The sequence below is a fragment of the Onychostruthus taczanowskii genome, unplaced genomic scaffold (assembly GCF_017590055.1).
Source record: "Onychostruthus taczanowskii isolate IOZ18803 unplaced genomic scaffold, ASM1759005v1 scaffold105, whole genome shotgun sequence".
NCBI classification, from domain to species: Eukaryota; Metazoa; Chordata; class Aves; order Passeriformes; family Passeridae; genus Onychostruthus; species Onychostruthus taczanowskii.
Window position 1 is genome coordinate 193,058 of NW_024497078.1, and position 17,738 is coordinate 210,795.

Below are 17,738 nucleotides of genomic sequence, written 5' to 3' on the forward strand. Positions count from 1 at the left end.
ATATTAAATGTTAAATACATATTTTGAAAACTGAGTATATCAATACTTTGGTGTAGATCTACTTTTTACATTTGATGTTAAAATTAGTTGGCATTGTGAGAAATACAATTTTTAATACTTCTGTCTAAAGTAATTAATAAGTATAATCCTATAGTTGCCATCATAGCAGTTTTTCTAAAAGATTAATCAGATGAATTGGACTTTATTGAAGGTTGTCTGCATTAGTGAGTTCTGAAGTATTTTACAAAAATTCTGGCAACAAATAATTTGGAAAGGTTTGAGTTGTGTAAACAGTGCTTTTAGAATAGGATATTTTTTATTTGCTGACTTAGTCTTTTTGATAATGTTTTTTTCTGATTTTCACAAAGTTTAACTTTTGCTTTCCTGCACATTTTTTGTCTTATGGCTTTCTTTTCTCCCTGTAACAGCATATCATCCATTTTTCTTATTCTCTTCCTGTTAAGATCGATTTCCCAGGTACTGGTGACTTCAGAGGTTCTTAATCACCCCAGGTATTTCTCTCTTGAGAGTTTAGTCCTGTTCTCATGCTGCTCAGCTTTAACTCCCTGTTGTGGGTGGCTTTGGGGAAGGGGCTGAAGCAGGCTGCTACTGAACAGAAGAATGGGAAGTCATATAGTGAGGAAAAGAAGCTTTGAGAAGGTAACACTATCACTGTTAAGCTCTGCATATTGAGTATCTGAAAATGAACCTCTCACGTGGGCTGGAATTACCAACTAGCAGTGGTTCAGCTATTGTGTCAAACTGCCTGTTGGTATTGCTTTCTCTTCCATTTTGGGCAAAACCCATGGACTAGTTGACTTAACTTACCTGTAGTAACATATTTGTGCTCACATAGTAAAGAGCTGTCTGGGACCTGATTTGTATGTGACAGGACTGAATTTTTGTTCCATCCAGGACTCCTCCAGATAGAATTTTTGAATACATCAAACATCTAATGACATAAATGATATGTACTGCTTGTTAATGTTTGAAATTGAGTATTTTCTCTGACAGTAAGTGTAAAGTTGCTAATTCTGTGTTACAAGTATGGAAGAATTTTTCCTGTGCTGAAAAGTCAAGGGAGCATGATATGTTTTGTACATGCAACAGTAGGAAGAATTATAAGCAGCAGCAGCATCTTAATCTTGTGTTTGTAAAGTAATAGGCAGCAGAGACCTTAAGGCACATTTATTTATTATTGGGGTCTTGATTCTATACCTGAAATGTTGTTTATGGTGTAATAATTCAACACTGAAGTTAAAGCTTAAAAAATGGCAAATAATTACTTCATGGTTTTTCTTACAAATGTTAAACTAGACTAAACAAAAGTAGGTTCTACCCATGTTTGCTGTACTTCAGTTAACCAAAGACTGGTAGCATTTTAAGACAGGGAAAAAATGGTTGATTTCTAGGAGGAAGACTAATGTGTTTTTTAAAGAAAGTGTACGTCAGAGCTTGCCTATGCTTCTGTCCTTTACAAAGAAAGCAAATTCTAGTAAGTAGTGCAGCTTTACAACTCTGTACTGAACATCCTTATCTAGCCAGTATTGTACTTAGCCATGCCTCATGGCACTTGTCACATTAAAAAAACAAATACCAGCCAGCTTGCAGTATAACCTGAGATGAATTAAGGTTTGTGCCTACTGTAAAGTCTGGTGCTTTGGTTTGCAGTGAAAGTTTGTCACAACTGTTCATGGTGTGTCTGGTTTTCACACAAGCGTATAGGCATGCATGGGTGGGTGCACACAATCTGACTAGTGTGAACTGATATCCACGGTGTTTCCCTATCCTTTTGGGCGAGGGGTGATACACCACTTTCCCTTCTGCTTCCTGATGTCAAGACTGAGGTGTACAAGCAGACTAATAATCGACATGGCTGTCTGCTGATTTGTGACTAACTGATGTCAGTTTATGGATATGGTTGATCCCAATGGGGCTGCTGATTTTACTTAAAATGTCAATTGATGTTACTGTGGAAGGTCTGTCAGAGTAGCTGCATGTTCTCTGATAGATTTTTAACATGAGTTCTAGGGTCAGAAGAAGAGATCCTCCTTAGTTTCCATCAATGGCCTTTTCTAGCTGGACTTGAAAACCTGCCTGTCTTTTACTTAACAGACCTTATTTTTCCACTCCACATTAATGCATAATCTTTTGAAAGCAATGTGTACTCTTCTTATGTTAAGTACTTTTTCTAGGTTAATATGAGTTACTACAAACAAAGTTCTTGACTTGAGAGCTCTTTATCATATATCTCATGGCAGTTTCCTATAGCAGGATATTTTACAAAACTGTTCGTTCTGTTCTGTCAAATAGTGGTGTCTGCTGCTTCAAGTGGCTGAAGATAGAAGACTCATGTTTGGCATTCCAAATACAATTGACCAAACCAGACTTTGTGAACCTGTACAAATACAATGAATGTATTTTGATTTATTAATATTTCCATGTAAAAGTCACTTACAGACTGATTTAGTCGCCTAGTATGTGGATTTCTTTTCAAAGTATATCTGAACTTAGGCTCTTAAATCATAAGTGGAATGTTTTTTCAGAATGAGGTAATTTAAAAAAAAAAAATTTCTTATTCTCAGCATGTGTGTGTTTGTTTACTCAGGAGCAGAATACTTGTTAATATTCCTGTAGAAAATTAAGGAGAATTTTTTTTAGAAATTTCATTTGGTTTTGTTTTGAACTGTGAATTAGTTCTTTTTGATGTAAACGGTAATCCTAAAATGCCTTGGAATTGTCTCTGATAGAGTATTTTGTTTTCCCATAAGTGATGATTTTTTTGCCACTCTGGGTACTACCTTTTGAGTATTGTTTCACAGCAGGCGGGGTTCATGTTTAGTAGTGTTGGAAATCTTTTGCTGTCGCGTGACTGACCATCAATTGAATCTGGATCAATTTGATATGTTACTTGACTGTTTAGTGTAAATGTATGTTACAGTTTCTGGTGACACTACAGTTTTATGCTGGTTTTGAAAGGATGGTCAGTATCTGAACTAGCATCAATAGCAAAGTATAATTAATTTTAAAAAAATACCACCACCAAGTTAAGTCAAAACTATTTGAACAATGATGAATTGGTAGGTTGAATTTATATATCATAATATATACATCAGAACTTGGTTTTCAATCAACACAAGTATTTTTTGAGTCGTGAAATCAGTTTGAGTATTATTGAACCATGGCCTTTAGGCGAGTATTTTAATAAGACCTGTTTGTTTACAGGTAAAATAGAAATATTTATTAATTAAAAGAACTCTGTAAAGATGGATTCATTTGTGGTTGATCACATAACTATTGGGAGCTTTAGATTGCTGCATCTGATAAATGAAACTCTTGGGATATTTAATCTTTATTATGCAAAAATGTACAGCATTGTTACATTGAACTTATTAATTCTTTGATGTTATAAAAAACAGGAGTGTAATTAATGTCTTTCTTTACACTGTTTTTGATCAATGGAAACTTTTGAAGCTTTAACATTTTTATTTTTATGGAGTAAATGGGAATGTTTTAAGTTCTGAGAATGATAGGTTGACCGTGAAAACTATGTTTACTTTCAGAGAGAACAGGAAATGAGAATGGGTGATATGGGTCCTCGTGGAGCAATAAACATGGGAGGTAGGGATCTGAAGGAAAAAGGCTTCTGTTTATAATTTTTTTTTTCTTTGGGACTGTACATATTACTCAAGCACTATTAATTAGTGAGAACTGGTAAAAAAGGAGTAAGCAATATTAGGAAATAAAAAAGCCCCAACATATATATTGCTTTCAAGCAGCTTTTCCCACCTATTCCAGGTGTATCTTTATTTTACTGCTTTGACATGGCAAAAAAATGATGTGCAAGTTAAGAGAAACAAAAATTAGGGACAAGTGATGATCTGGGAGTTATCTGATACAAAAGAGGAATTTTATGTTAAAAAGTATTTGGCATTGTTTTGGAGGGACTGCCTTTTCAAAGAAATTATGACTGTAATTGCATGCAGTGAAATGATGTAGAGGTTAAAATTGGCAAGTTCTTCTTGATGTACTTGGTGTGGTAAATGAATAATGTGCTTGGTGTTCTACCAATTTCCTCCGAGTCTCTTATTTTCAAATATTCTCTGTTAGCTCCTGCAACTTAAAATACTGTCACTGCTAAAATCTATTACTGTGTAATCTACTACTAAAAACCAGTACCGTGTAATAGAAAAGTATAATAATTAGTGCTTGCTCCATGTATGCAGACTGATACAGTTTGGAATCTTACCCAGAATATCTGCTTTTAAACAAGAATGAAACTTAAAATATTTCTTCTAAACCACCAAATCTAACTAAACTGTGTGAACTGTTAATCTATTGGAAGCTTCCTAATGGTAGTTGAAAATAAATTAAGGTGGTAATTAAGGGAAAAGTAATAAACCTATTTTCCCATATGTTTTGAAATTGAAAGTGCATACAAAACTCAGTAATTTCACTTGACCTTTTGAGTAATGTGAATTTATAGAGTAAGAAATCTGCTTCAGATTTTGAAACATATTATTCATGATTTCCTTGCATTTATTGAGACATATTTATAGCTGAAATAGGCTTGGGCTTTCAGGGATGATGAAAATTGTTAACAGATAAATCTGAATAAGGGCATTGTAAAGTTATCTACAAATACTAAACTAAAGCATAAACTGAGGCTAAATTTCTTTATTTTATAGTTGTACTTTTGCATATGATTGCATCATACTTGAAAATTTCGTTTAATTAGAAGACTTTGTAAATATTGATACTCTGCCAGTTGTCCAGATCCACAAAATACACTTTCTACGTGCAGACATAAAATGTGTATTTACTGCAGTTCTTAACAGTGATTATTGGTCTTTCTTTCTATGTTTTATGTTACAACTTGATTTGAAACTTAATACTTTTAGAAAAAAAGTTATAGTAACACTGAACTGCTACTTTAAATATCCATAGCAAATAAGTGTAGCATTTATTTCTGCAGAGGCTGGATTTTAAGTTCACTCTTTATAGAGATTTTGGGGTTTTTTCCCCAGCATATTAACTCTGTTAGTACAACCAAAATAATTGATCCCACAACCTTACAGTAGACCTTTAAATAGTAGAACTTTAGTTGTTGACTGTAGAATCCTTTCTTAATATTTCTATTGGAATTGTAATTTTATTTTTAACTTACCTTTACCTGTGCCATTTGTGACTTTTTATAATGTGGGACAGAGGGAGCTGGAATATCTACAAAAACTGAAATATCTGAATAATAATTTTCTTAGAAAGCAGAGTACCTCTATGACAGTTTTAATAAGTGCTGCCTTGTGCAGAACTGCTCATTTTTACAGCTTTCTGTGACAAACAGTTTCTGAGAGAGTATGTATACCTCATCAAAGCATTTAATTGGATGTGTAGTGCTAAGTGCAGATTATAAACTTAAATGTGGAAAAAGGGGCTTTTTTGGGGAGCCATCTCTGCATTGATGAAGATTATGGACTTTGTTGCTGTTGCTTTGTTGCATTTCAGACATTTAGAGTGGACTTTTTCAGCCCTTCAGTTTGCAGAAAAGGACTTTTTTTTTAGTGTCTGCATTGTAGCATGAACATTAATGACTGCTTTCCATCTGTTGCTGAACATGGTCCTGTAAATTAACTCCTCACATCAGTGTCCCACCAAAAAGAATGGACAATTAAGTGGTTAGCTCTTAGGGTCTGCTTTGGAGATGGGAAGATTTTGGAGAACCTCTGGGTTACAGCTAATTTTTTGTAGTGGCCTCTTGCTGAAAGTAGGCAGGGCCCACTCTCTCCTTGCATTATACTTCACGGTTTTGCTCCTTTCGGATCTGACTCTGCCTGAAACAGCATCAGAATTGTAGAGGTTGGATAGTAGGAGTTGCTGTCTGCCACCCTGGGTATGTTTATGTGATGCAGAGCATGAGAACTTTGTGGCAGTTGACAGATAAGTGACAGTACCTGTGAGTGGCCACCTGGCTCAGTTTAATTAGGCTGATAAGCAAACCAATAGCAAGTAATTAAGCATTTAGTTAATGGCACTACTGCATGCGCTAAGTGCTGTTACCATCATGATAGTCCTGCAGAGTGCCTCTAGCCTCTGAGAATAAAGGTTTCTCCTTACATTGGCTGTCTAGACTTCTTTTCCTTCTGTATCTAACTGAATAGGTGACAATAAAAAAACATTCTAGAGCATATGCTACTGTAATTTTCTTGAATTGTAGCCCAGTCTTCTACCTGCTGCATGAACTGACCATATGTATGGGTAGGTAAGAAGCAGCCAACATGAGGGTACCTTTGCTTTGACTTAAATGTTATAGGGAGAGGTCTAGGAGTTATTTTATTACTAAACTCAAAGACTTCTGCTTTTCAAAATTACAGGATTTCTCTCACTTGTAGTCAACTTGTTTAGCACTTCTTATGTGCCACTGTGTAGCATGAATTGGGTTTGCTAAGGAGTTTGTGATTGGCCTAATGGTCAAACCCAGGTCTTCAATTTTAGCAGCAGTATCTTGAATGCCATGGTTTCACTGGCTGCTGTGACATGATGTTCTCAAGGCAAATAGAGATGCAATTGTGCACACCTGCAGATGGTCACAGTACTGTATCTGTGTGAAGTGGCCTCCTTTGAATGATGTGTATTTATAGATTTGTTATTAAAAAAGTGCAGTTGTGGTGAGAAGTGAGAGAGTTTATTTTTAAGATATGAACAACAGGCTTATTAGTTTAGCAACGTATCAGATTTCTTTATATTATGAAAAAGTATACTTAAAGTATACACTAAATGCCAAAGGTATACTTTCTTCCATTATCAAATTTTTGATGCATACTTTGGGCTGAAGAGGATGGATTTTTGTGGGGAATGGGAGGAATGCATCACCACCAGCCTTGAAGTTGATATTTCGTAAGGTGGGAGGTAGATAATCAGACTGTTTTCTTATAGCAACACATGAAAATACAATGCAGGCATTTTTACCTATGTGTTCAGTATATTAGTGAGTACTGGTGGAGTGATACTTCTTAGTGTAATATTACAGCTAAGTGATCTCCTCAGAATATGTTTTCAAGATTTTCATCTACCTTTTTGATTTAGACTTTTGGAGGAGATTGTTCTGTCATTTCAAGTTCTAACAAAACTACTTATTTTTCTGGTACTTATACTGTAAAAAATTACAACTAAACGTAAGATTTTATTTATTCTGTGTTGCAAATAATTTATTGTGAAGTTGAGTACCATCTCTGTTTTTGCTGTTAGACCATAGACTAATCTATTGTGCACTATATTAATTAACATACTACTGGTAGAAGATTTCTTGCAAATGTACATTTCATCTGTTAAGATCCCTAAAGAGCCAAGTTGCCTTATAGCTGCCAATATTTGTAAAATCACTTGAGATTTTTACAAATTTGTGATATGCATACTCCATATAGATGCAATATGAACGTTTTGGTTCCTGTACAGAAACTGTGCAGCTATATTTAGCTGTAAAGGTTGAGATTTTCAATACATGAGACAAATTATGTAATGCGGAATAATAGAGATTATATGAAATCTGTTTAAAAGCAGATGATTGAGATAAATGTACAGTCTCAAAGAATATATTTTTTTCCAAGTATTTGAAGTCTTGTACATTTGGCTTTTTAAGTATTGTAAATTGTTTGTTTGTTTTTGTAAAATTAAGATAGGACAGCTCTAAGTATAGATTGTTTTGCATAGATGCGTTTAGCCCAGCACCTGCTGGTAACCAAGGCCCTCCTCCAATGATGGGTATGAATATGAACAACAGAGGAACTTTACCTGGCCCTGCAATGGGTCCTGGTCCTTCCATGGGACCAGAAGGAGCTGCAAATATGGGAACACCAATGATGCCAGATAATGGAACAGTGGTAATGTATCACAAATTTAATTCCTTTGAATACCTGTCATGTCTCATGGCCCATTTTTCTTACCAAAGGTATTTTCACGCTGATTAAGAATTTGTTACGTTTTGGATCTGTTAAAAGTAATTGGTAAAACCTTTTCATGCAAATAATGTACAACCGGAAAGAGAAATATTTTTTTTTAATATTGCTGTGAAAATCCTACTTCCCTTAGGAACAAAAATCTGTAAGTTTAGACTTTTGCTGTTCTTTTCTTTAGTAAAACTAAATTCTGTGAATTAGCTTGTTGGGGTTTTTGATGAACAGTTAAATGTTGGAGAGTGCAAAGTGTGAAGATATCTTTGTGTAAACTATTTAATTTTTTAAAGAGACTTTAGTGTTCTTTGTATTTCTGCTCTAACCTGTTAAACACACGAGATTGACAGTAATTGTGCCACTTAGAAAATCGGTAGCCAACAGCTGTTGATAACTGTTATATCAATACAGGAGAAATAATATTGCCCAATCACCTTGGGTAATAGGAATGTCTTTTATATGCCTGGGATTTTTAATCAAGAGCAGATAGGCCATTGGGATGCAGTTAAAGCACTAGCCGTTCTTGCTTTATTCTCATAGCCAGTCACTTTTCCTAGCTGTAATGTCTTATGTAGAGAAACAACTATATAATTTGAAATCTGACTTTTACATATTTTTCTGTGCTGTTCTGATACTAGATTAGTGATGGTGTGATATAAAAGAATACATAGTATTAACAGTTATTCTGTTACAGGTATATTGGAACACAGAAGCATTTTGTAGCTGTGTTTTTTTAGATATACCTTCTCAACAGTATCTCTCTGTGATTGAGCAATCTGTATAATGAAGTTAGAACAAAATCCTTTGTTCCACAGAAGAAAATGAGATTTTGATTTTGCACAAAATACATTGTAGGTCTGGTCTTTACCAAATAAAAAGGAGAGGGTCTTATTTCACATCATAGGAGCCAGCTCATTTTATCAGTTCTGTCGTTTCTCACAAAATGAAGAGGATGCTATTCACAAAATACTGGATTTGGGAATGCTTTTGCTGGAGACCACTGTGTTACTGGTCACCTTGAGAACTATCTCTTGTGATTATATAGACACTGAAAAAGAGGCGTGTGGAAAAGAATGTAGTATCATAAATCACAGTATCTAACTTAAACTGTTGTTTTTCTACAAAAAGTCATTCCAGGCATGGAAATGTAGGAAATATACTGACACTTCAAAATGCATGTTTAAAAAAAAATCTTTTTCCCTTCATTTTCTTATGCATGCTTCTGAAGGACAAATAAGATTTCATTTTTTCTCTTCATTTTGGTCTTTGAAAGTTTTTAACTTGGGGGGTGAGGCCCCTACAGAAAGGTGTAGCCTTATTGTATTTTTGCCGTTGTTAGAAAGACGCTTAAAGATCCTTTGAGGGCTATCTACTAAAATACTGTAACAGTTATTTTCCACTGAGGGAAACAAAGAATATGCTGTATAAATTACAAATTTAATGTTTTTAATTGGATGTTTGTCTGAAGCCTTGAAGGGAAAGTTGTAGCAATCTCCCTTTTGTTTCACTGCAGTCTTTTGAAACCTGGATTGTCTTTAAATGTAACATTTTAAAAGTAGCTTCCCCCACTTACTAATGTAGGTAGTTAATTACAGCAGTTTTCTTGTTAGCTGGGAAGAGGGGTCCTTATTGGAAAGAGGACTTTTTGTCCAAAAGTCAGATGGTAAAAGGGATCAGGAGTATGTGATAACTTACTTCTTGAAATTCATATCCATTGCTAACAAGTTTGCATGCATTAAAACAGTTTTTACCCAGTGCTACAGATTTAAAGGTGCTTTAGCTCAGTAGTAGATCTTTATGCAGGTGTTGTGTATCTCATACACAATGTTACACTTGAAATAATGCACATATATACAACCATGATCTAAGTTGCATGTACTTTTATCTGTCTAGATAAAATGCTGGGATTTTAGTTATGTATGTATATATATATATGAATTAGCAGACTCCAGAGCTGCTGAGCTCTAGTACTGTTACTGGAGTTAGGCTTTCAGAAGAATTCTATTCTGATTCAGGCATACAAATAAAGTGCTGGTCTTTAATGTCCTTATTGAACTCTGAATACCTGGGGAGTTGATGTAGGTCTCTGTACAGAAGGAATTTCTTCTGAAAGCATAACTGTCCTTAGCTGGTGAATGATGAGTTATTTCTGATTGTACCATGTATCTATGCTTTTAATAGTTTGAGTTTAAATTTCTCCATGTGGAGTTCTATTTTTAAAGACTTAAATACTGAACTGTTAAATGCTCCGATAGATGTTTTTTCACTTAGAAATTAAGCAAATAAATCCATATAAGGATATATACCCTTATTAATATTAACCATAGAGCCAAGTAAAGTAAATATGGAATATTAATTGGATTTTTATCTCACACTGATATTTCAGAATTAGCCTTAGTTACATACAGAGTTTTTAATAAACTAAGAATAATCCAAAATTACACATTTTGTCACTAATGTAGTTTTGTTTGGACAGAATTTCAGAATTTTAAAAGCCTTAACCAAAGATCTCCTAAGTGCCATACAAAAGGCTAACTCCAGCTAGCATGGACTTGAAATATCCATATGTATGTGGGTATAGAAGTCTTAAGGCTATTAAAAGAATAAGTGCAGTGTCTAGAAGTACAAAAGCTGATGTTCTCCCCTCCTAGTTTGACAATGTTTTTCTGTCTTATTTATTTAAGGGAGAAGCTTTGTAGTTGGTATGTAAGGCACAGCAGGGCTCAGATGTAAAACTGTTTGCTTTCTCCTCTGTTACATAGAGAATATGTATTGCTTCAGATGTGCCTGTAAGGATGAAGTTACATTCAGCACCACAGTCGATCTTAAGGATTGTTTTTAATTTTTAATTTACTTTACAAAGTTGGAGCATAACATTAGCACTCTTTAATTTCCAGCTCTTTTTCCATAATAACTAATTGAATTGCTCCTTTCTTCCTTCTATGTGTGATCCTGATTCTGCTGGACTATCTGCTGAACTCCATGACAACATCACTTGTGGTTTTTGTTGTAACTCACATTTGGCATGTTCCAAATGGACTTGTGCTAGCATAATGAGAGATTCCCTCAAGGAGGCCCCTCCCAGATGGGTTCACCTCTGGTTAATAGAACGGGCTCTGAAACTCCTCAGCCTCCAATGAGTGGTGTAGGTGCCGTGAGTGGTGGACCTGGTGGCTTTGGTAGAGGAAACCCAGGGGGCAACTTTGAAGGACCTAACAAGCGTCGCAGATACTAAACCTCAATTCATTCCTTACTGTTTTAGAAATTCCAGTAAAATTATACAGTGATATGCCTTTATAATTTTAGCTGTTATCTGGAAACGATTCTATTGTTATTGTAGTCTTTGAAACGGTTTCTTTTGTAAAACTTTTTTTGTATTCAGTCATAGGCTATGTAGTATAGAGCAGAAACGATGCGGATCATTATGTAAGGCAATGTGTTTGTGATTCTAGCAAAATGCAATGTGTGACTATGCTGTAAAACGTGCAGTTATCTGATTACAATAAAACAAAAATCACTGGAAAGGATTTTGGGAATGTTATTACTGAGTAAGAATAATTTTATGCTTAATTTTAAGTGGCTTCATTTTCATTTTTACATAGTCTCTACTATGTGTCAAGAGAGTTCCATTCTTAATAGTGTTTAGCTGAACTGCATGGTGCAGTACATACTGTGAAAAACTTAAAACACAATTGCTTTTGTTTTGACTTTCAAGGAGCATAAAATTTTATACAAAGTGTTCTCAAAGATGCTGTGTCCTTGCATCTCAATCCACCATTGCAAACTTGGTCACGGTAGGCTTATCAACAGAGGTTATCTTTCAGACGAATTATTAGAAAATTTAACTTGGGGAGGAGAAAAAAAACAACTTTGGAAAGGGAATCTCTGTGTATGCTTTATTCATAACAGTATGAGTGAATTTACCTAAACCATATTTATAGAGGAGAAAATTGGTTGTGACATCTGTGTGTTCTGCTGATGGTTAAAGTATCTCCCATTGCAAGGAAGGAGACATTTCTGCACACCGCTCGAAAGCTTTCCTCTGTGTTTGCACATGGTTATTAATAAGTATACATTTTCCCTAGTGGTTGGTTTGAATAAAAACATATCTGTTATCAATGAGTAACTGTTTAATTAGGAAGCAAATACATGTTTTCCAGCGAAAATAAGTGTTCATTTATAGTTCAGTAATACGCATTTGGAAAGATTGCACATGAGTATTCTTCAAAAAGGTTTTACAGAACAAGGAATTTCGAAAATCCCATTTACAGCACAGCTCAGGGTAGATTTGCTGATTGAGTTTTAAGATAAAACTGGTGGTAAAGCTATTAGGAAGCTTATTATGGTTTTGTTTTGTCAGTCGTGGAAGATGATGGAAAAGACCTATTGGTTCTATTCCTGTAATGGCAAGTAAGTAGGGATATTGGTTGGTTACTGTTACTCTTTCTTGTGCAAAATATTTGTAAAATAGTAGTGTTCTTTTTTATTAGTTCATGTACATTTTCAGAGGTAAACATAACTAAATTTTATCTGCATGAATTGTGATGCTATATTGGTTAAAAACTGAAATAACCTGGTGCCCTAATAGCACCCAGATGATATATGCATAGCTCAGCATGGGATGCAAACAGCAGAGAGGGCTTGTCTGTTACTTGTTAATGTCGCAGTGATTGGCTTGGTGGATTCAATTTTGAGCTTAATAACAAAAGCAATATTGCTGGCATTGTGAAATACACTGTTACTTAAATTGCTCATGTTATATGGCTTAAGATACTGTTTTCTTACAATTCAGGAGTTACCTTAGTATAACTAAGTATGTAGGTCCTCACTTGTGACATCTGTACCTGCTAAGCATTTTCCTTTAGATTGTCTTTAATGTTGCCATTTTTTTGCTTGACTTAATACATGCCACACTTTGTAATACAATACTGAGTTACCTTTAGTCTGGAATACTCTTTCCCCTTGGTATGTGTATCACATTATAGCACTCATTTTTAAAATAAACCTCAACCAAACTGCAAATGGTTTTCCTGGTCCTAAACCTAAAGATCTAGGAAAATTACTGTTTTTTCACTGCTATAAACTAGTGCTTGCATGTGGCAACTAGTTAAGCTCTCTGCTCTAGTGTCCTTTATGCAGTTGAAAATGCAGTTTACATTGGTATCTAGGAAGATGTCTAAATATGAGATTACTTTTTTTCTAATATTTTCTGCCCTTGTATGTGACTTTTTTTAGGGGATTGAGGAAGTATTGGTGTGTGTTGGTAGTTCTCAACTGTAAAGCTGTACAGGGAACATGTTTTAAGTACTAATTAAACTGGATTCAAAAGGTTGGTTAATTTTCTTTAAAGGAAAAGTCTGTGTTGTTCAGGCCTTTTAGCTAGCTCCTGTATATTTGTTTAGCTATGTAAACCCTCCTCCTTATAATATCTGAGTATGTTTCTGAAGAACATTAAATATACTGAATCTACAGAAGTCGTTCATACTTTCTGTGCCAGCTTCATGCTATTTTAAGTACATGTTTGTTGCACTGTGGTTGTTGGTAGCAAGTGGAGGTATGCATGTATTTGAAAGTTATTGTAGATTTTATTTAACATTAGTGATTGTCATTCCACAGTTGTGACCTGCCCTTCCTGTAAACCTCTGACTTCGATGGCTCTGCTGCATGGTAGCAGTGGATTTGTCAGCTGTCCTTACTGCAGAAAATAATTTAATCTATTTTTAAATGTCTGTGAACCACGTCCTAACAAAAAAATACTGAAAAGTTTTTTTGGGGCAGATTGTAAGGAGTTAACGAAGAATGCCTTTTATGATGCTGATGACATGCTGCCATGTTCAGCTCTTTAAAGTTTTCTTTGGGCTGCTTAGCTTGACTCTAAAGGCAGTGCTTCTCATTTTGCCAAATGTGGTAGTAACTGATCCTAGCTATACAATAAACACCTAATTTTATTGAAAAAGGAATGGTCCCAAATTTTTTCTTAAAAATGTGTAGATGTGGCCAACCAGTGTTTTTGCATGAAGGTTCTGCCCTTCTGCTAAAGTGGTTAATTTTTTTTGATCCTCATCTGGTGGAGCAGTTTATCATTTTTTCTGTATACACAGGTACTCAAATTTTTAACTACATTTGTGCTGTTTGACTGGAAAGTACAGTGAATTCCTGACACTCTGCTATAAGCTATGCTAAAACAAGTAGGCTTGGAATATATGTGAATCTGCCAACTACAGTGCACTTACTTTTATAATGTACTTACTGAGCTTTTACACTATTCCTGAAGTTTCATATTCCTAAACTACATAATTTTCCAGTGAGATACAATTACTTACAGATACAGTACTTACAGATAACAAAGCTTTACTATTCCTTTTAAGTTATATACTGTTCTGACCAATGTGTTCATTAGATAAAGCACATTGATATCTTGGGAAACTTCGTGGCAATCCTAATGTACTTTACTGTATTAATTTCCTAAGAGAATCACGAACTACTGTGGATTACCTAGAAAGAAAATTCCTGACTTGCAGTTGTTTTATTTGTTGGTCACATTTTTTTTTAATGCAATTGTACATAAAGATATAATAAGCTGGAGATTTTTACCAGAATAAAATTTAAAATAGATGGCAAGAAGACAGTATGAACTAAATAAATAATTTAATTTTAAGCATAAGCCAGTAGGATTTTATAGTATAGCTCCATTCTTTGAGGAGCATTCTGATATAAAGTATGCTGCCACATTCACCAAATTAATTTCCCTCTTTTCCACTCTTGATTTCAGATATAGAGTAACTTGTAACTGCAAATACTTTGAAAGGTACTAAACACAAACACAGTGACATTTATGAACTGTGTCTTGCTAAACAGTTGCAATCTACCTTGAGATAACTTGGCTCAAAAATGCTAAAATAACCAATCTAAAGGTAGATTCTCAAATTAAAACCAAAACCCTGTAGGCCTTTTTGAAGGGAGAAAATATGATCGGAGGTGAGATGTTCAGCAATTGTCTGGTGTGCTCTGGTGGCATGAAGTTCATTTTACTTAAGTATGTTGCAGAAACAAATTTTTTGTGTACTTCCTAATTTATCTATTTTTTATAAGAAGTTGGATCATGATTTTTCCCTTCCTAAGTCAAACTAAAGCATAATCGAACAACTAAATTAGCACAGAATGCAGGGTAGCAACTAGAGTCAGTTTATGTTGGACCATGGATGTGAAGGGGTTCTAAATCCCACTCCTGAGACTTGAAGTGTTGCATATCCATGGGTAGTTTGAGTCTGCACGCAGCATCTTTTCTCAGCTCGTGCTTGTGGCCGGGAGTGGGGGACTTCAGAGAGTGCATACTTGCAATGCAATCTTGATTGTCTTCTCAGGAGCCCTCAAATTATTAATATGGGCACTGTGTTGTTATTAAGATGGAGTTTGGTGCTTTCCATGGCCTGTTAGCTCACTCCTGCCATGAGGGAATATCAGCTCAAACTTTCCTGACTCATCAGTGGTAAGGAGGGAGTGAGTATGTCCTATGAGAAATGCAGAGGTTAGACATTACTACTTTAGATTATTGGCTATTCAGTGCTAATTTGGTGGCAAATGTTGAACTGTAGTAACCTGAAAGCATTTGCTTTCTTAAAAATTCACTTACTGAAATGTAAGAACTTAGTAACAATAAAAGGATTGACTAAAAATTTGGAATACCTAGTGTCAGATATAATTTTTCCCATTCCGTTGTTTTTATGTTACCTTTTGTTACCTTTCCAAATATACTGTAAAGTAGTTTTAGCAATCTCACCCGTTTAGTGTTTTGTTGATAGTTTTGGGTGCTTCCCCATGAAGTATTTTAAAAATCTTAGCTGTAGGCATTTCAGGTGTGTTTTCACAGTAATCCATGAAATACTGAAGCTAGTTATAAAATTGTCTAAAATATTACTTGTAGAATAAATAAACTGAACATTAAATTTTAATGAAAACAGTACTTTTAATGTTTTTAAATGCATGGAAACAAACCCTCAATGTGTTCATATTCAGTGGGATAGATTTTAATAGGTCTTTTCCATCTTGAACTTCCTTAAGATATTCTGAAAGTTAATATAAGTGCAATTTTGGAGGCATCCTTATTAATGACCTCAGCCTGACTTTTAAAAGCAGTGTGAGAAGTTTCTTCTGGTTGGAACGGCAGCGCTTTTTTACTAATTGAAGGAGCTATTCGGAAAACTATTCAGAGATAAGCACAGCATACTTACAGGTAAAACTATTAAAAAAACCTTCTGCTCTAATGTAAAGATGATTATACACCCAAGTCACATTGAAAGAAAAAAAGCAACTTTGTAAACGTGGGTAAAAATTCAAGTGATTTGTATGTGGTCCCTTGGGTGGAGAATAAAATGCTCATAACAAGAGGTATGGGATTCAAAAGGAACTGGATTGTGTTACTACATACACATGTGGATAAAGTTTTTCCATTTGTTTGGGTGAATGATTTGTCTAGAGCTTCCGTTGTTCCTAGATTTACTAGTGTGCTTTTATGTCTCAATTTCTGTAGAGTAAAGCATAGCTGTATAATTTGATTGAATTACATGCTAATTGTATGCGGGACGTTAAGTGCTGGACTTGAAAGAATGGCAGTGAGAATAAAGATAATGTTCTTGACTTTAAGTAAAAACTGCGTAGATCCTTGAACAGGAATAAGTGTGGAGGGTCCTGTATGTAAATTGAAAAATAAAATGGGAGAGAGGGAATAAAGTAACGTAATAAAATAAAACGTAAAGAAAAGTGTGGTTTAATTTTATATCTACAGCAGATTTACAGAAATAACTTTTAAGTCTTGTTCTACATGAAAACCACAAACCAACTAATTTTTAATAGAAGAGGTGGAAATACCAGTTACATTCATGTCTTGGATTTTTTGAACTGAATTTAGTTTTGTGCAGATGGTCAAAGAATAGCAGAAAAACCAAAATGAATTAATGTTTTAAAAATACTTTAAAATTCTTGGGTTGTAGGGTGGGATCACTGCAGTTGGATCTAATTCTTCTGTGTTGTTTTTATGAAGTTGATGTGTAGGACTGCATATTGTGGCTGAATACAGCAACTGTATACAGTGTACACACACCATGTAAGTATGTAACAACTGGTTTTAAGGTTGTTAGCCTCTCATCAAGCCAGTGAGAATCCAGTCTTAAACCTGAGTGCATCATAGACAGAGAAGCACCAAACAGAAGACCATGGTAAAGGAAAATGAAATACTGCATATCTATTAGTAGTGATGGGATGGGATTTAGGTATTTTCATTAATATTTTTGCCTTAATTCACTGTAATGAACTTTTTTCTGTGACAGGGAAACTAATTTTATTATCAGTTAAAGATAAAGAAAGAAAGAAAAAAGTACCCTACAAAACCAAAACACCTCTCCCAAAGAAATCCCCAAACCCTAAATACCTCGGTGTACAGCCCAACCCCAAGCACAATGTGTTTTCCCACTTTTCCCGTACTTAAGCAAGGTGGAAAAGAAAATAAATATAAAAAGATGTAAAAAACAAAACAGTTTTCTGTAATTTTTTTGCCTGTTAGCACTTGATGTTCTGGTCATTTTAAAGTGTTGCTATTTTTAAAGAAAAAGTTCCATTACTATTCGTTATTTGTTATAAAAGGATTTATTCTACTAAATTTATTTATTGTTACTGAGTTGACAATATTTTTATATAGTGTAAAATTACATGAAAAAACACTGCATAAACCAGCTATTGCAGTAGTGTAGAACACAGTCTTTGACCTGCCAGCTGAATTGATCTTCCAGGCTGCTT

General features: G+C 34.7%; 1 protein-coding gene across 6 annotated transcripts in view; it reads left to right on the forward strand.

The window, feature by feature from the left end:
* Positions 1-17,738, forward strand: part of PSPC1 (paraspeckle component 1) — a 58,275-nt gene that overhangs the window by 24,297 nt on the left and 16,240 nt on the right. For 2 of the 6 annotated variants that reach the window (XR_005953405.1, XR_005953406.1), the window contains exons 7-8: positions 3,564-3,621; positions 7,708-7,877. The exons of 2 other annotated variants lie outside the window; for them this stretch is intronic. Coding sequence is in view for 2 of the 4 variants with exons in the window: in XM_041414634.1 (XP_041270568.1) it covers positions 3,564-3,621; positions 7,708-7,877; positions 10,996-11,181 (414 nt within the window). In the remaining 2 variants the exon portion in view is untranslated. Of the gene's footprint in view, positions 1-3,563; positions 3,622-7,707; positions 7,878-10,995; positions 11,474-17,738 lie in introns of those variants that run through there. 2 more of the 6 variants (XM_041414634.1, XM_041414655.1) reach the window with 2 other exon arrangements.